At 38.3% G+C, this 14,121-nt stretch overlaps 1 protein-coding gene across 10 annotated transcripts in view; it reads left to right on the top strand.

The window, feature by feature from the left end:
- Window positions 1–14,121, top strand: part of LOC311509477 (uncharacterized protein) — a 107,613-nt gene that overhangs the window by 66,519 nt on the left and 26,973 nt on the right. For 9 of the 10 annotated variants that reach the window (XR_014699839.1, XM_084574709.1, XM_084574707.1 and 6 more), the window contains 9 exons: window positions 724–1,167; window positions 2,653–3,096; window positions 4,232–4,669; window positions 5,878–6,324; window positions 7,024–7,461; window positions 8,669–9,115; window positions 9,817–10,254; window positions 11,462–11,908; window positions 12,610–13,014. Coding sequence is in view for 9 of the 10 variants with exons in the window: in XM_084574709.1 (XP_084430835.1) it covers window positions 724–1,167; window positions 2,653–3,096; window positions 4,232–4,669; window positions 5,878–6,324; window positions 7,024–7,461; window positions 8,669–9,115; window positions 9,817–10,254; window positions 11,462–11,908; window positions 12,610–13,014 (3,948 nt within the window). In the remaining variant the exon portion in view is untranslated. The remainder of the gene's footprint in view (window positions 1–723; window positions 1,168–2,652; window positions 3,097–4,231; window positions 4,670–5,877; window positions 6,325–7,023; window positions 7,462–8,668; window positions 9,116–9,816; window positions 10,255–11,461; window positions 11,909–12,609; window positions 13,015–14,121) is intronic. The other variant, XM_084574708.1, reaches the window with a different exon arrangement.

Below are 14,121 nucleotides of genomic sequence, written 5' to 3' on the forward strand. Positions count from 1 at the left end.
AACAAGACTTGAGACAAGAATGGAGAAACATGCAGTTAAAGCTGGTGTTGACTGTTGAATATGTGATGAGCTTCAAATCAAACATGTCAGCTATAAATCAAATATTAGTGCTCAGATAAAACAGGTAGCAGCTCTTTCAGGTGAATTTAACAGCACTTCAACAACTAAATGAATTAGTTCCATTTAGCTGCCTTTTAAACTTGAGACTGGAGTGAACTTTACTGAGCATGAGGACAACTCTAGCAGCTCTATAGTGAACAACAGATGAAGAGTTCAGACTCCAAGGAGTCATCATCACTTTGTGTCTCCACCTACAGATGTAGTGGAACATAACTGTGATTTCCACGTGTGTCATATGAGGATGAAGGTGAAGCAACTACTGTCCATGATATGGACTGTAGAGTTAGTTGATCCACTCTGTATATTTCTATATTGTTATTGTTTCTATCTAGTGTTTTACTCTCTACATTCATCCAGCAAATCAAATGACAGAGACCATTCAATCACTTTGCAGTGATTTCAGACTCAGGATTAGTGTTTATGTTGTGAGTCAGTAACAGTCTAAAAACAATGTTGAGCTGCTCTGATGAAAGATGTGTTTAAAATGTCATTTCATTCTATACAGGACAGACATGTACAAGATGGAGTCCATCAGTAGTGTGTGGTTGTATTTATGCAGCTGACATCAAATCATCACTAAATGTTTCCTTCTTATTGTTCCAGCTTTGATCCTCAGAGTTCACATCTTCATCAACAAACCAGGTTCTTGTTGAATCTGTTCTGTGCAGCAGCAGAGAGAGAACATCAGACAGGAGAGAAGATAGTGGAGCTGTTATCATCAGTGTGCAGATGTCAAACATTCCCTTTAAATAAGAGATACATTGATGATTATGATAAGAAATATCAGAGTGAATTCCTGCTGGATCTGTTCTCCCATGTGAAGGACTATGAGACTAAATCAGGTCTGAGTCTCCTTCCATCATTACAGGCAGTTATCCAGTCTCCTACAGTCTGGTCCATAAACCTCTCAGAGAGAAAGACCTCCATCCTCCTGGAAGTGCTGAAACTCCAATCAAAGAAGAAACCAGTGAAGCTGACAGGCTGCTCACATGAAGAGAGTGAAGTGAGGAGTTTCCTGCAGTGTCTACCTTATATCTCACGTCTCAGGTAAATGAATTGTTCTTTACATGATCAACTCTACAGAAGAAGACATGTGCTCTGAAAAGAAGTTGCGTAAATATTTGAAGCTCCATTAATTCTAACATCATTGTTCTAAATATTCCTGTGATATTTCTTTGTCATCACTAATATATTTCCTCATTGTGACTTTCTCCACATGGACTCGTCTTTCAGTTCTATTTCCTCTCTGGTCTGTTTCAGAGGTTAAACATTCTTCTCTTTACACCACTATATTTATTGGACTGTTTTAGTTGCTTGTTGTCTTGAAGTCTCAGATTTTCTATCCATCTATGATCAGTTTATCAAACTGAGTCTTTATTATAGATTCAACAAGCCAACAGGAGATGAACTAAAGTAGTTGATATTAGTTTTAAAATGCTCTTATTAGATTTAGATGGTTGGTGTCATGATTCTTAGTTGATTGTTGATTTAAAATCAGTTGTGTCTTCAATCAGTAGAAAGGTTCAGTATTTCAGTCTCTTCCTCTAGAACATTGTGTCAAAGCACTCAGTCATGTTTTTAGTCCACTGAACAGAAATATGAAGCAGTTGATGGAACTGAATGAAGGTCACTGTGTGACTGAAGCAATGAAGCAGAGACAAGAATGTTAGTTGATGTTTTTACTTTAAATCCAGTTTGGAAACACGTGACAGTCTTCTGTCTGTATGAGAATAATGAAGTGATGTGAAGAAGAAGAAGAAGATTGAAGCTCAGTGACAACAACACAGACATGTTAATACCTCCTGATAGAAACATAACAAGACTTGAGACAAGAATGGAGAAACATGCAGTTAAAGCTGGTGTTGACTGTTGAATATGTGATGAGCTTCAAATCAAACATGTCAGCTATAAATCAAATATTAGTGCTCAGATAAAACAGGTAGCAGCTCTTTCAGGTGAATTTAACAGCACTTCAACAACTAAATGAATTAGTTCCATTTAGCTGCCTTTTAAACTTGAGACTGGAGTGAACTTTACTGAGCATGAGGACAACTCTAGCAGCTCCATAGTGAACAACAGATGAAGAGTTCAGACTCCAAGGAGTCATCATCACTTTGTGTCTCCACCTGCAGATGTAGTGGAACATAACTGTGATTTCCACGTGTGTCATATGAGGATGAAGGTGAAGCAACTACTGTCCATGATATGGACTGTAGAGTTAGTTGATCCACTCTGTATATTTCTATATTGTTTCTATCTAGTGTTTTACTCTCTACATTCATCCAGCAAATCAAATAACAGAGACCATTCAATCAGTTTGCAGTGATTTCAGACTCAGGATTAGTGTTTGTGTTGTGAGTCAGTAACAGTCTAAAAACAATGTTGAGCTGCTCTGATGAAAGATGTGTTTAAAATGTCATTTCATTATATACAGGACAGACATGTACAAGATGGAGTCCATCAGTAGTGTGTGGTTGTATTTATGCAGCTGACATCAAATCATCACTAAATGTTTCCTTCTTATTGTTCCAGCTTTGATCCTCGGAGTTCACATCTTCATCAACAAGCCAGGTTCTTGTTGAATCTGTTCTGTGCAGCAGCAGAGAGAGAACATCAGACAGGAGAGAAGATAGTGGAGCTGTTATCATCAGTGTGCAGATATCAAACATTCCCTTTAAATGAGAGATACATGAATGAAGACAATAAAAAATATCAGAGTAACTTCCTGCTGGATCTGTTCTCCCATGTGAAGGACTATGAGACTAAGTCAGGTCTGAGTCTCCTTCCATCATTACAGTCAGTTTTCCAGTCTCCTCCAGTCTGGTCCATAAACCTCTCAGAGAGAAAGACCTCCATCCTCCTGGAAGTGCTGAAACTCCAATCAAAGAAGAAACCAGTGAAGCTGAGAGGCTGCTCACATGAAGAGAGTGAAGTGAGGAGTTTCCTGCAGTGTCTGCCTTATATCTCACAGCTCAGGTAAATGAATTGTTCTTTACATGATCAACTCTACAGAAGAAGAGATGTGCTCTGAAAAGAAGTTGTGTAAATATTTGAAGCTCCATTAATTCTAACATCATTGTACTATTTCAAATATTCCTGTGATATTTCTTTGTCATCAGTAATGTATTTCCTCATTGTGACTTTCTCCACATGGACTCATCTTTCACTTATATTTCGTCTCTGGTCTTTTTCAGAGGTTAAACATTGTTGTGAGTCAGTAATAGTCTAGAAACAATGTTGAGCTGCTCTGACAAAAGATGTGTTTAAAATTAGGCATACACCGATTATTCGGCCACCGAAACTTTTCGGCCGAAAATGATCCAAAAGTGATTTTTTTTTTTTTCGGCCAAAAGACTTTTATCATCGAAACAACACAGCCCAAACAGGATGTCGTGATGATGCAAGCGACAACCTTGGCCAGCACGGACATGTCTGCTGTGTGGATCTTTTTGTTTTGTTTTTTCAGTTTTTATTGCGACATGCCCGTTCAGCAGCACACATCCACAGCCGTGTGCAACTTCAATTAAGACTACTGTCTTTCTTAAAGGGACAGCGCTATTTTTCTAAAGGTGCAGTGCACCAATTTTTCTTTTAAAAATAAAAACAAATATGCTCAGTCTAACCGCACAGTGGATCGATGCTCATTTCCAGCTGCAAAAGCTTCTGCTCCATTATTATTTAATGTACACATGAGTGGGCTCAAGTTAAACATTTTATTTTGAATTTTATTTTATTTTATATTGTGCATTGTAGGAATGTGCTAAATAAATATTTTCATAATTTTGTAATAGATTTATCCTTTGAAACATTAATATTAATTTATGAAATTGCAATACCTTGATTTTAGTGAGGTTAGTACACAGTCATAGCCATGAATGCAATGGTACTAATAATTGTCATAATAATTTCTTTCGGTGTTTCGGTTTCCAGACTCGGTTTCTTAATTTTCGGTTTCAGCCAAGAATTTTCATTTCGGTGCATCCCTATTTAAAATGTCATTTGATTATATACAGGACAGACATGTACAAGATGGAGTCCATCAGTAGTGTGTGGTTGTATTTATGCAGCTGACAACAAATCATCACTAAATGTTTCCTTCTTATTGTTCCAGGCTTGATCGTCGGAGTTCAGATCTTCATCAACAAACCAGGTTCTTGTTGAATCTGTTCTGTGCAGCAGCAGAGAGAAAACATCAGACAGGAAAGAAGATAGTGGAGCTGTTATCATCAGTGTTAAACAGGAATGCATTCCTGCTGAGTAACATTTACATGGATTCTAAACATCAGAGTAACTTCCTGCTGGATCTGTTCTCCCATGTGAAGGACTATGAGACTAAAACAGGTCTGAGTCTCCTTCCATCATTACAGCCAGTTCTCCAGTCAGTTCCTACAGACTGGTTCATAAACCTCTCAGAGAGAAAGACCTCCATCCTCCTGGAAGTGCTGAAACTCCAATCAGAGAAGAAACCAGTGAAGCTGACAGGCTGCTCACATGAAGAGAGTGAAGTGAGGAGTTTCCTGCAGTGTCTGCCTTATATCTCACAGCTCAGGTAAATGAATTGTTCTTTACAAGATCAACTCTACAGAAGAAGAGATGTGCTCTGAAAAGAAGTTGTGTAAATATTTGAAGCTCCATTAATTCTAACATCATCACTCCACACTTTCTCTTGGTTTTTCTGAACTTTTCTGTGTTGGAATATTTCAGATGGAAATATTGTTGTATTTAACTCATTGTATTTACTGGACAATTAGAGAGGCTGCTTTCACATTCAGATATTGTAATGGTCTCTATCAACTCTGTCCTCACTAGAATAGACTCTACTCTCTCTCAGATGAACTCTACTGTTGTTGAAAATGAACATGTCACTCAGATAAACTGTTGTTTGCTCAGACTTCCTGTTCTCCATCTGATCCCCTCCTCCTTACAGTCAGACTGCTTCTGTGTCATCATTAAACCCCTGGGCCCGTATTCCTAAAGATTCTGAGAATCCTCTCAGAGAGCTCCTATCTTAGCCTAAACATTCCTAGCTAGGAGTCTTAACTAAGGAGTGATTCCAGAACATTCTCAGAGAACTCTGAGCAAGAAATGGACAGAAACTCTGGTCTTAGTGAGGAGGTGTGGTTGACCCTGTTGCTACGTGAAAGGTGTGATTGGTTGATCCTAAAAGTTAGATAAAACTACAGTTTTGGTGATAATGGGCCTGGAATGGACTGTCAGAACAATAGACTAAATCATAGAATCTAATCTCTATGAAGACTGTCTAATATTTTATGTAAAAAGAAAATCTCACTATTTAAATAAATAGCAGGCTATACTTTAAAATTATCCTACAAAATCTGTGAAAACACAGTATTCACAAATTGGCTTATTTTAGCGCCACCTAGCTGCGGGCATGTGTAATGACACCTTGGAAAAGTGACATGCTGGGACTTCTACCAAGTTACCGGGTTTGATGCCTTTTGCCCTTGCAGTTTGTCCTGAGCAGACACTTTAGCTACGCAGAAAAAGATTAATCATAATAATAAGGAGAATAAAAACTGCAACAAAATCAATGGGGATCTTGCAACTTCGCTGTTGTTGTGAGTCAGTAACAGTCTGAAAACAATGTTGAGCTGCTCTGATGAAAGATGTGTTTAAAATGTCATTTCATTATATACAGGACAGACATGTACAAGATGGAGTCCATCAGTAGTGTGTGGTTGTATTTATGCAGCTGACATCAAATCATCACTAAATGTTTCCTTCTTATTGTTCCAGCTTTGATCATCAGAGGTCACATCTTCATCAACAAACCAGGTTCTTGTTGAATCTGCTCTGTGCAGCAGCAGAGAGAGAACATCAGACAGGAGAGAAGATAGTGGAGCTGTTATCATCAGTGTGCACATATCAAACATTCCCTTTAAATAAGAGATACATGGATGATTATGATAAGAAATATCGTTGTGACTTCCTGCTGGATCTGTTCTCCCATGTGAAGGACTATGAGACTAAATCAGGTCTGAGTCTCCTTCCATCATTACAGTCAGTTTTCCAGTCAGCTCCTACAGTCTGGTCCATAAACCTCTCAGAGAGAAAGACCTCCATCCTCCTGGAAGTGCTGAAACTCCAATCAGAGAAGAAAGTAGTGGAGCTGACAGGCTGCTCACATGAAGAGAGTGAAGTGAGGAGTTTCCTGCAGTGTCTGCCTTATATCTCACAGCTCAGGTAAAACATTATGATCTTTCTTTTGAGCGTGTAGTGTATAGTCTTAAAATAGTCGTGTGAAACATCCCATGTAAACAAATAAACATTTTTATCCTGTTTGAAACAGAACTGATTAATAAAAGTTATATAGTCAAACAAATGATCATGAAATTGAAATTTTGTGTAATGACATTAAAATAAGAAAGTACCCTCCTTCATTTATTATACTCTGGAATCATCAGTTAACTGTGAACATGACTGTATCTGTGTTAATACCATGATGGACTGACAACCTGTCCAAGGTGTTGTCTACCTCTTACCCAGTACCATCTAGAATAGAGTCAAGGCTCCACCAGTAAAATGGCTCTAGGTGATTAATGGATGATAAAAGAAGGTATAGCTATAGACATGTAATCCATTAAAAACACAGAAGTGAGATGTGCCGAATTTCTCACAGGATAAATGAATTATCTGTCTGTCTGTCTCTTAGCTTTTGTACAATTTTAAAATATGTGTAAAACCTGACTCTTATTTAAAGAAAACCTTCAAATTAGCTGAGTTTTTCTTGTCCATGATGTTTCTATCAGCCCTTGCTCTGCCCATTTTTTAAAGTGAGTATCTGTCATGTTGGTAACCAATTCTGACTCGTACAGTCCATTTTATGAGCCAATGACATTCTTAGGTCTGGATTAAAATTAGTTTTTTTATCTTTGATTTCAGTTTTGATCCTCAGTCATCAGACTCTTCAGAAGAAATCAGGTTCTTGTTGAATCTGTTTTGTGCAGCAGCAGAGAGAGAACATCAGACAGGAGAGAAGATAGTGGAGCTGTTATCATCAGTGTTAAACAGGAATGCATTCCTGCTGAGTAACATTTACATGGATTCTAAACATCAGAGTAACTTCCTGCTGGATCTGTTCTCCCATGTGAAGGACTATGAGACTAAATCAGGTCTGAGTCTCCTTCCATCATTACAGCCAGTTCTCCAGTCAGTTCCTACAGACTGGTTCATAAACCTCTCAGAGAGAAAGACCTCCATCCTCCTGGAAGTGCTGAAACTCCAATCAGAGAAGAAACCAGTGAAGCTGACAGGCTGCTCACATGAAGAGAGTGAAGTGAGGAGTTTCCTGCAGTGTCTGCCTTATATCTCACAGCTCAGGTAAATGAATTGTTCTTTACATGATCAACTCTACAGAAGAAGAGATGTGCTCTGAAATGAAGTTGTGTAAATATTTGAAGCTCCATTAATTCTAACATCATCACTCCACACTTTCTCTTGGTTTTCTGAACTTTTCTGTGTTGGAATATTTCAGATGGAAATATTGTTGTATTTAACTCATTGTATTTACTGGACAATTAGAGAGGCTGATTTCACATTCAGATATTGTAATGGTCTCTATCAACTCTGTCCTCACTAGAATAGACTCTACTCTCTCTCAGATGAACTCTACTGTTGTTGAAAATGAACATGTCACTCAGATAAACTGTTGTTTGCTCAGACTTCCTGTTCTCCATCTGATCCCCTCCTCCTTACAGTCAGACTGCTTCTGTGTCATCATTAAACCCCTGGGCCCGTATTCCTAAAGATTCTGAGAATCCTCTCAGAGAGCTCCTATCTTAGCCTAAACATTCCTAGCTAGGAGTCTTAACTAAGGAGTGATTCCAGAACATTCTCAGAGAACTCTGAGCAAGAAATGGACAGAAACTCTGGTCTTAGTGAGGAGGTGTGGTTGACCCTGTTGCTACGTGAAAGGTGTGATTGGTTGATCCTAAAAGTTAGATAAAACTACAGTTTTGGTGATAATGGGCCTGGAATGGACTGTCAGAACAATAGACTAAATCATAGAATCTAATCTCTATGAAGACTGTCTAATATTTTATGTAAAAAGAAAATCTCACTATTTAAATAAATAGCAGGCTATACTTTAAAATTATCCTACAAAATCTGTGAAAACACAGTATTCACAAATTGGCTTATTTTAGCGCCACCTAGCTGCGGGCATGTGTAATGACACCTTGGAAAAGTGACATGCTGGGACTTCTACCAAGTTACCGGGTTTGATGCCTTTTGCCCTTGCAGTTTGTCCTGAGCAGACACTTTAGCTACGCAGAAAAAGATTAATCATAATAATAAGGAGAATAAAAACTGCAACAAAATCAATGGGGATCTTGCAACTTCGTTGTTGTTGTGAGTCAGTAACAGTCTGAAAACAATGTTGAGCTGCTCTGATGAAAGATGTGTTTAAAATGTCATTTCATTATATACAGGACAGACATGTACAAGATGGAGTCCATCAGTAGTGTGTGGTTGTATTTATGCAGCTGACATCAAATCATCACTAAATGTTTCCTTCTTATTGTTCCAGCTTTGATCATCAGAGGTCACATCTTCATCAACAAACCAGGTTCTTGTTGAATCTGCTCTGTGCAGCAGCAGAGAGAGAACATCAGACAGGAGAGAAGATAGTGGAGCTGTTATCATCAGTGTGCACATATCAAACATTCCCTTTAAATAAGAGATACATGGATGATTATGATAAGAAATATCGTTGTGACTTCCTGCTGGATCTGTTCTCCCATGTGAAGGACTATGAGACTAAATCAGGTCTGAGTCTCCTTCCATCATTACAGTCAGTTTTCCAGTCAGCTCCTACAGTCTGGTCCATAAACCTCTCAGAGAGAAAGACCTCCATCCTCCTGGAAGTGCTGAAACTCCAATCAGAGAAGAAAGTAGTGGAGCTGACAGGCTGCTCACATGAAGAGAGTGAAGTGAGGAGTTTCCTGCAGTGTCTGCCTTATATCTCACAGCTCAGGTAAAACATTATGATCTTTCTTTTGAGCGTGTAGTGTATAGTCTTAAAATAGTCGTGTGAAACATCCCATGTAAACAAATAAACATTTTTATCCTGTTTGAAACAGAACTGATTAATAAAAGTTATATAGTCAAACAAATGATCATGAAATTGAAATTTTGTGTAATGACATTAAAATAAGAAAGTACCCTCCTTCATTTATTATACTCTGGAATCATCAGTTAACTGTGAACATGACTGTATCTGTGTTAATACCATGATGGACTGACAACCTGTCCAAGGTGTTGTCTACCTCTTACCCAGTACCATCTAGAATAGAGTCAAGGCTCCACCAGTAAAATGGCTCTGGATGATTAATGGATGATAAAAGAAGGTATAGCTATAGACATGTAATCCATTAAAAACACAGAAGTGAGGTGTACCGAATTTCTCACGGGATAAATGAATTATCTGTCTGTCTGTCTCTTAGCTTTTGTACAACTTTAAAATATGTGTAAAACCTGACTCTGATTTAAAAAAATCCTTTAAATTAGCTGAGTTTTTCTTGTCCAAGATGTTTCTATCAGCCCTTGCTCTGCCCATTTTTTAAATTGACTATCTGTCATGTTGATAACCAATTCTGACTGGTACGGTGTCCATTTTATGAGCCAATGACATTCTTAGGTCTGGATTAAAATTAGTTTTTTTATCTTTGATTTCAGTTTTGATCCTCAGTCATCAGACTCTTCAGAAGAAATCAGGTTCTTGTTGAATCTGTTCTGTGCAGCAGCAGAGAGAGAACATCAGACAGGAGAGAAGATAGTGGAGCTGTTATCATCAGTGTTAAACAGGAATGCATTCCTGCTGAGTAACATTTACATGGATTCTAAACATCAGAGTAACTTCCTGCTGGATCTGTTCTCCCATGTGAAGGACTATGAGACTAAATCAGGTCTGAGTCTCCTTCCATCATTACAGCCAGTTCTCCAGTCAGTTCCTACAGACTGGTTCATAAACCTCTCAGAGAGAAAGACCTCCATCCTCCTGGAAGTGCTGAAACTCCAATCAGAGAAGAAACCAGTGAAGCTGACAGGCTGCTCACATGAAGAGAGTGAAGTGAGGAGTTTCCTGCAGTGTCTGCCTTATATCTCACAGCTCAGGTAAATGAATTGTTCTTTACATGATCAACTCTACAGAAGAAGAGATGTGCTCTGAAATGAAGTTGTGTAAATATTTGAAGCTCCATTAATTCTAACATCATCACTCCACACTTTCTCTTGGTTTTCTGAACTTTTCTGTGTTGGAATATTTCAGATGGAAATATTGTTGTATTTAACTCATTGTATTTACTGGACAATTAGAGAGGCTGATTTCACATTCAGATATTGTAATGGTCTCTATCAACTCTGTCCTCACTAGAATAGACTCTACTCTCTCTCAGATGAACTCTACTGTTGTTGAAAATGAACATGTCACTCAGATAAACTGTTGTTTGCTCAGACTTCCTGTTCTCCATCTGATCCCCTCCTCCTTACAGTCAGACTGCTTCTGTGTCATCATTAAACCCCAGGGCCTGTATTCCTAAAGATTCTGAGAATCCTCTCAGAGAGCTCCTATCTTAGCCTAAACATTCCTAGCTAGGAGTCTTAACTAAGGAGTGATTCCAGAACATTCTCAGAGAACTCTGAGCAAGAAATGGACAGAAACTCTGGTCTTAGTGAGGAGGTGTGGTTGACCCTGTTGCTACGTGAAAGGTGTGATTGGTTGATCCTAAAAGTTAGATAAAACTACAGTTTTGGTGATAATGGGCCTGGAATGGACTGTCAGAACAATAGACTAAATCATAGAATCTAATCTCTATGAAGACTGTCTAATATTTTATGTAAAAAGAAAATCTCACTATTTAAATAAATAGCAGGCTATACTTTAAAATGATCCTACAAAATCTGTGAAAACACAGTATTCACAAATTGGCTTATTTTAGCGCCACCTAGCTGCGGGCATGTGTAATGACACCTTGGAAAAGTGACATGCTGGGACTTCTACCAAGTTACCGGGTTTGATGCCTTTTGCCCTTGCAGTTTGTCCTGAGCAGACACTTTAGCTACGCAGAAAAAGATTAATCATAATAATAAGGAGAATAAAAACTGCAACAAAATCAATGGGGATCTTGCAACTTCGTTGTTGTTGTGAGTCAGTAACAGTCTGAAAACAATGTTGAGCTGCTCTGATGAAAGATGTGTTTAAAATGTCATTTCATTATATACAGGACAGACATGTACAAGATGGAGTCCATCAGTAGTGTGTGGTTGTATTTATGCAGCTGACATCAAATCATCACTAAATGTTTCCTTCTTATTGTTCCAGCTTTGATCATCAGAGGTCACATCTTCATCAACAAACCAGGTTCTTGTTGAATCTGTTCTGTGCAGCAGCAGAGAGAGAACATCAGACAGGAGAGAAGATAGTGGAGCTGTTATCATCAGTGTGCACATATCAAACATTCCCTTTAAATAAGAGATACATGGATGATTATGATAAGAAATATCGTTGTGACTTCCTGCTGGATCTGTTCTCCCATGTGAAGGACTATGAGACTAAATCAGGTCTGAGTCTCCTTCCATCATTACAGTCAGTTTTCCAGTCAGCTCCTACAGTCTGGTCCATAAACCTCTCAGAGAGAAAGACCTCCATCCTCCTGGAAGTGCTGAAACTCCAATCAGAGAAGAAAGTAGTGGAGCTGACAGGCTGCTCACATGAAGAGAGTGAAGTGAGGAGTTTCCTGCAGTGTCTGCCTTATATCTCACAGCTCAGGTAAAACATTATGATCTTTCTTTTGAACTTGTAGTGTATAGTCTTAAAATAGTCGTGTGAAACATCCCATGTAAACAAATAAACATTTTTATCCTGTTTGAAACAGAACTGATTAATAAAAGTTATATAGTCAAACAAATGATCATGAAATTGAAATTTTGTGTAATGACATTAAAATAAGAAAGTACCCTCCTTCATTTATTATACTCTGGAATCATCAGTTAACTGTGAACATGACTGTATCTGTGTTAATACCATGATGGACTGACAACCTGTCCAAGGTGTTGTCTACCTCTTACCCAGTACCATCTAGAATAGAGTCAAGGCTCCACCAGTAAAATGGCTCTAGGTGATTAATGGATGATAAAAGAAGGTATAGCTATAGACATGTAATCCATTAAAAACACAGAAGTGAGGTGTACCGAATTTCTCACGGGATAAATTAATTATCTGTCCGTCTGTCTCTTAGCTTTTGTACAACTTTAAAATATGTGTAAAACCTGACTCTGATTTAAAAAAATCCTTTAAATTAGCTGAGTTTTTCTTGTCCAAGATGTTTCTATCAGCCCTTGCTCTGCCCATTTTTTAAATTGACTATCTGTCATGTTGATAACCAATTCTGACTTGTACGGTGTCCATTTTATGAGCCAATGACATTCTTAGGTCTGGATTAAGATGAATTTTTTTATCTTTGATTTCAGTTTTGACCCTCAGCCATCAGACTCTTCAGAAGAAACCAGGTTCTTATTGAATCTGTTCTGTGCAGCAGCAGAGAGAGAACATCAGACAGGAGAGAAGATAGTGGAGCTGTTATCATCAGTGTGCACATATCAAACATTCCCTCTTAAACAGAAATGGTGTGATTTCCTCCTGGACCTGTACTCTTACAAGACTGAAACAGGTCAGAGTCTCCTTCCATCATTACAGTCAGTTTTCCAGTCTCCTACAGTCTGGTCCATAAACCTCTCAGAGAGAAAGACCTCCATCCTCCTGGAAGTGTTGAAATTCCAATCAGAGAAGAAATCAGTGGAGCTGACAGGCTACTCATATGAAGAGAGTGAAGTGAGGAGTTTCCTGCAGTGTCTGCCTTATATCTCACAGCTCAGGTAAATTAATTGTTCTTTACATGATCAACTCTACAGAAGAAGAGATGTGCTCTGAAAAGAAGTTGTGTAAATATTTGAAGCTCCATTAATTCTAACATCATTGTTCTAAATATTCCTGTGATATTTCTTTGTCATCACTTATATAATTCCTCATTGTGACTTTCTCCACATGGACTCATCTTTCAGTTGTATTTCCTCTCTGGTCTGTTTCAGAGGTTAAACATTGTTCTCTTTACACCACTATATTTATTGGACTGTTTTAGTTGCTCGTTGTCTTGAAGTCTGAGATTTTCTATCCATCTATGATCAGTTTGTCAAACTGAGTCTTTATTATAGATTCAACAAGCCAACAGGAGATGAACTAAAGTAGTTGATATTAGTTTTAAAATGCTCTTATTAGATTTAGATGGTTGGTGTCATGATTCTTAGTTCAGAATCAGAATCATCTTTAATGACCAAGTATGTGCACATACAGGGAATTTGACTCCAGTAACTTTACTCTCTTGTACATACAAACTTAAATAAGTGAATAAAAATAAAAAATAAAAACAAGATAAACTAAATCTCATATAGAATAAGAGCAGATATATACACCAAGCCAGGGTTTTATACAGTGACTATATACAGTAGTGCAGTTATTGTTTATTGTTCATGTGGATGGTCTCACACTCTGTGACTGCTCAGAGTTCAACAGAGCAACAGCCCGGGGGAAGAAACTGTCCTTGTGGCAGGTGGTTTTGGCGTACAGCGCTCTGTAACGCCGGCCTGAGGGGAGGAGTCCAGGGGCGTTACTAGACCTTATTCACTGGGGCACGTGCCTTAGTAAAAGTCTCCAGTGCCCCAGTAAAATTCTAGCGCTGCTCTCGCTGGAAACTAGCCTGACGAGCCTTATATCTCACAGCTCAGGTAAATCATTATGATTTTCCTTTTGTACGTTATACAGCACAGCCTGTTTTCCATCATCTTCCTGTTTTTAAATTGTATCGTATCAGAGTTTCCAGATTAGGTGTCATTGATTAGAGCATTCTCAGTGAGTGACAGGTAAAACTCTCTTGTTTAAACCTCGGTCATCAAGGGTATGTTTTTCTTTCTGCTCTCTTTACTGCT

The sequence above is a fragment of the Chelon labrosus genome, assembly GCF_963514085.1.
Source record: "Chelon labrosus genome assembly, chromosome: 24".
NCBI classification, from domain to species: domain Eukaryota; kingdom Metazoa; phylum Chordata; class Actinopteri; order Mugiliformes; family Mugilidae; genus Chelon; species Chelon labrosus.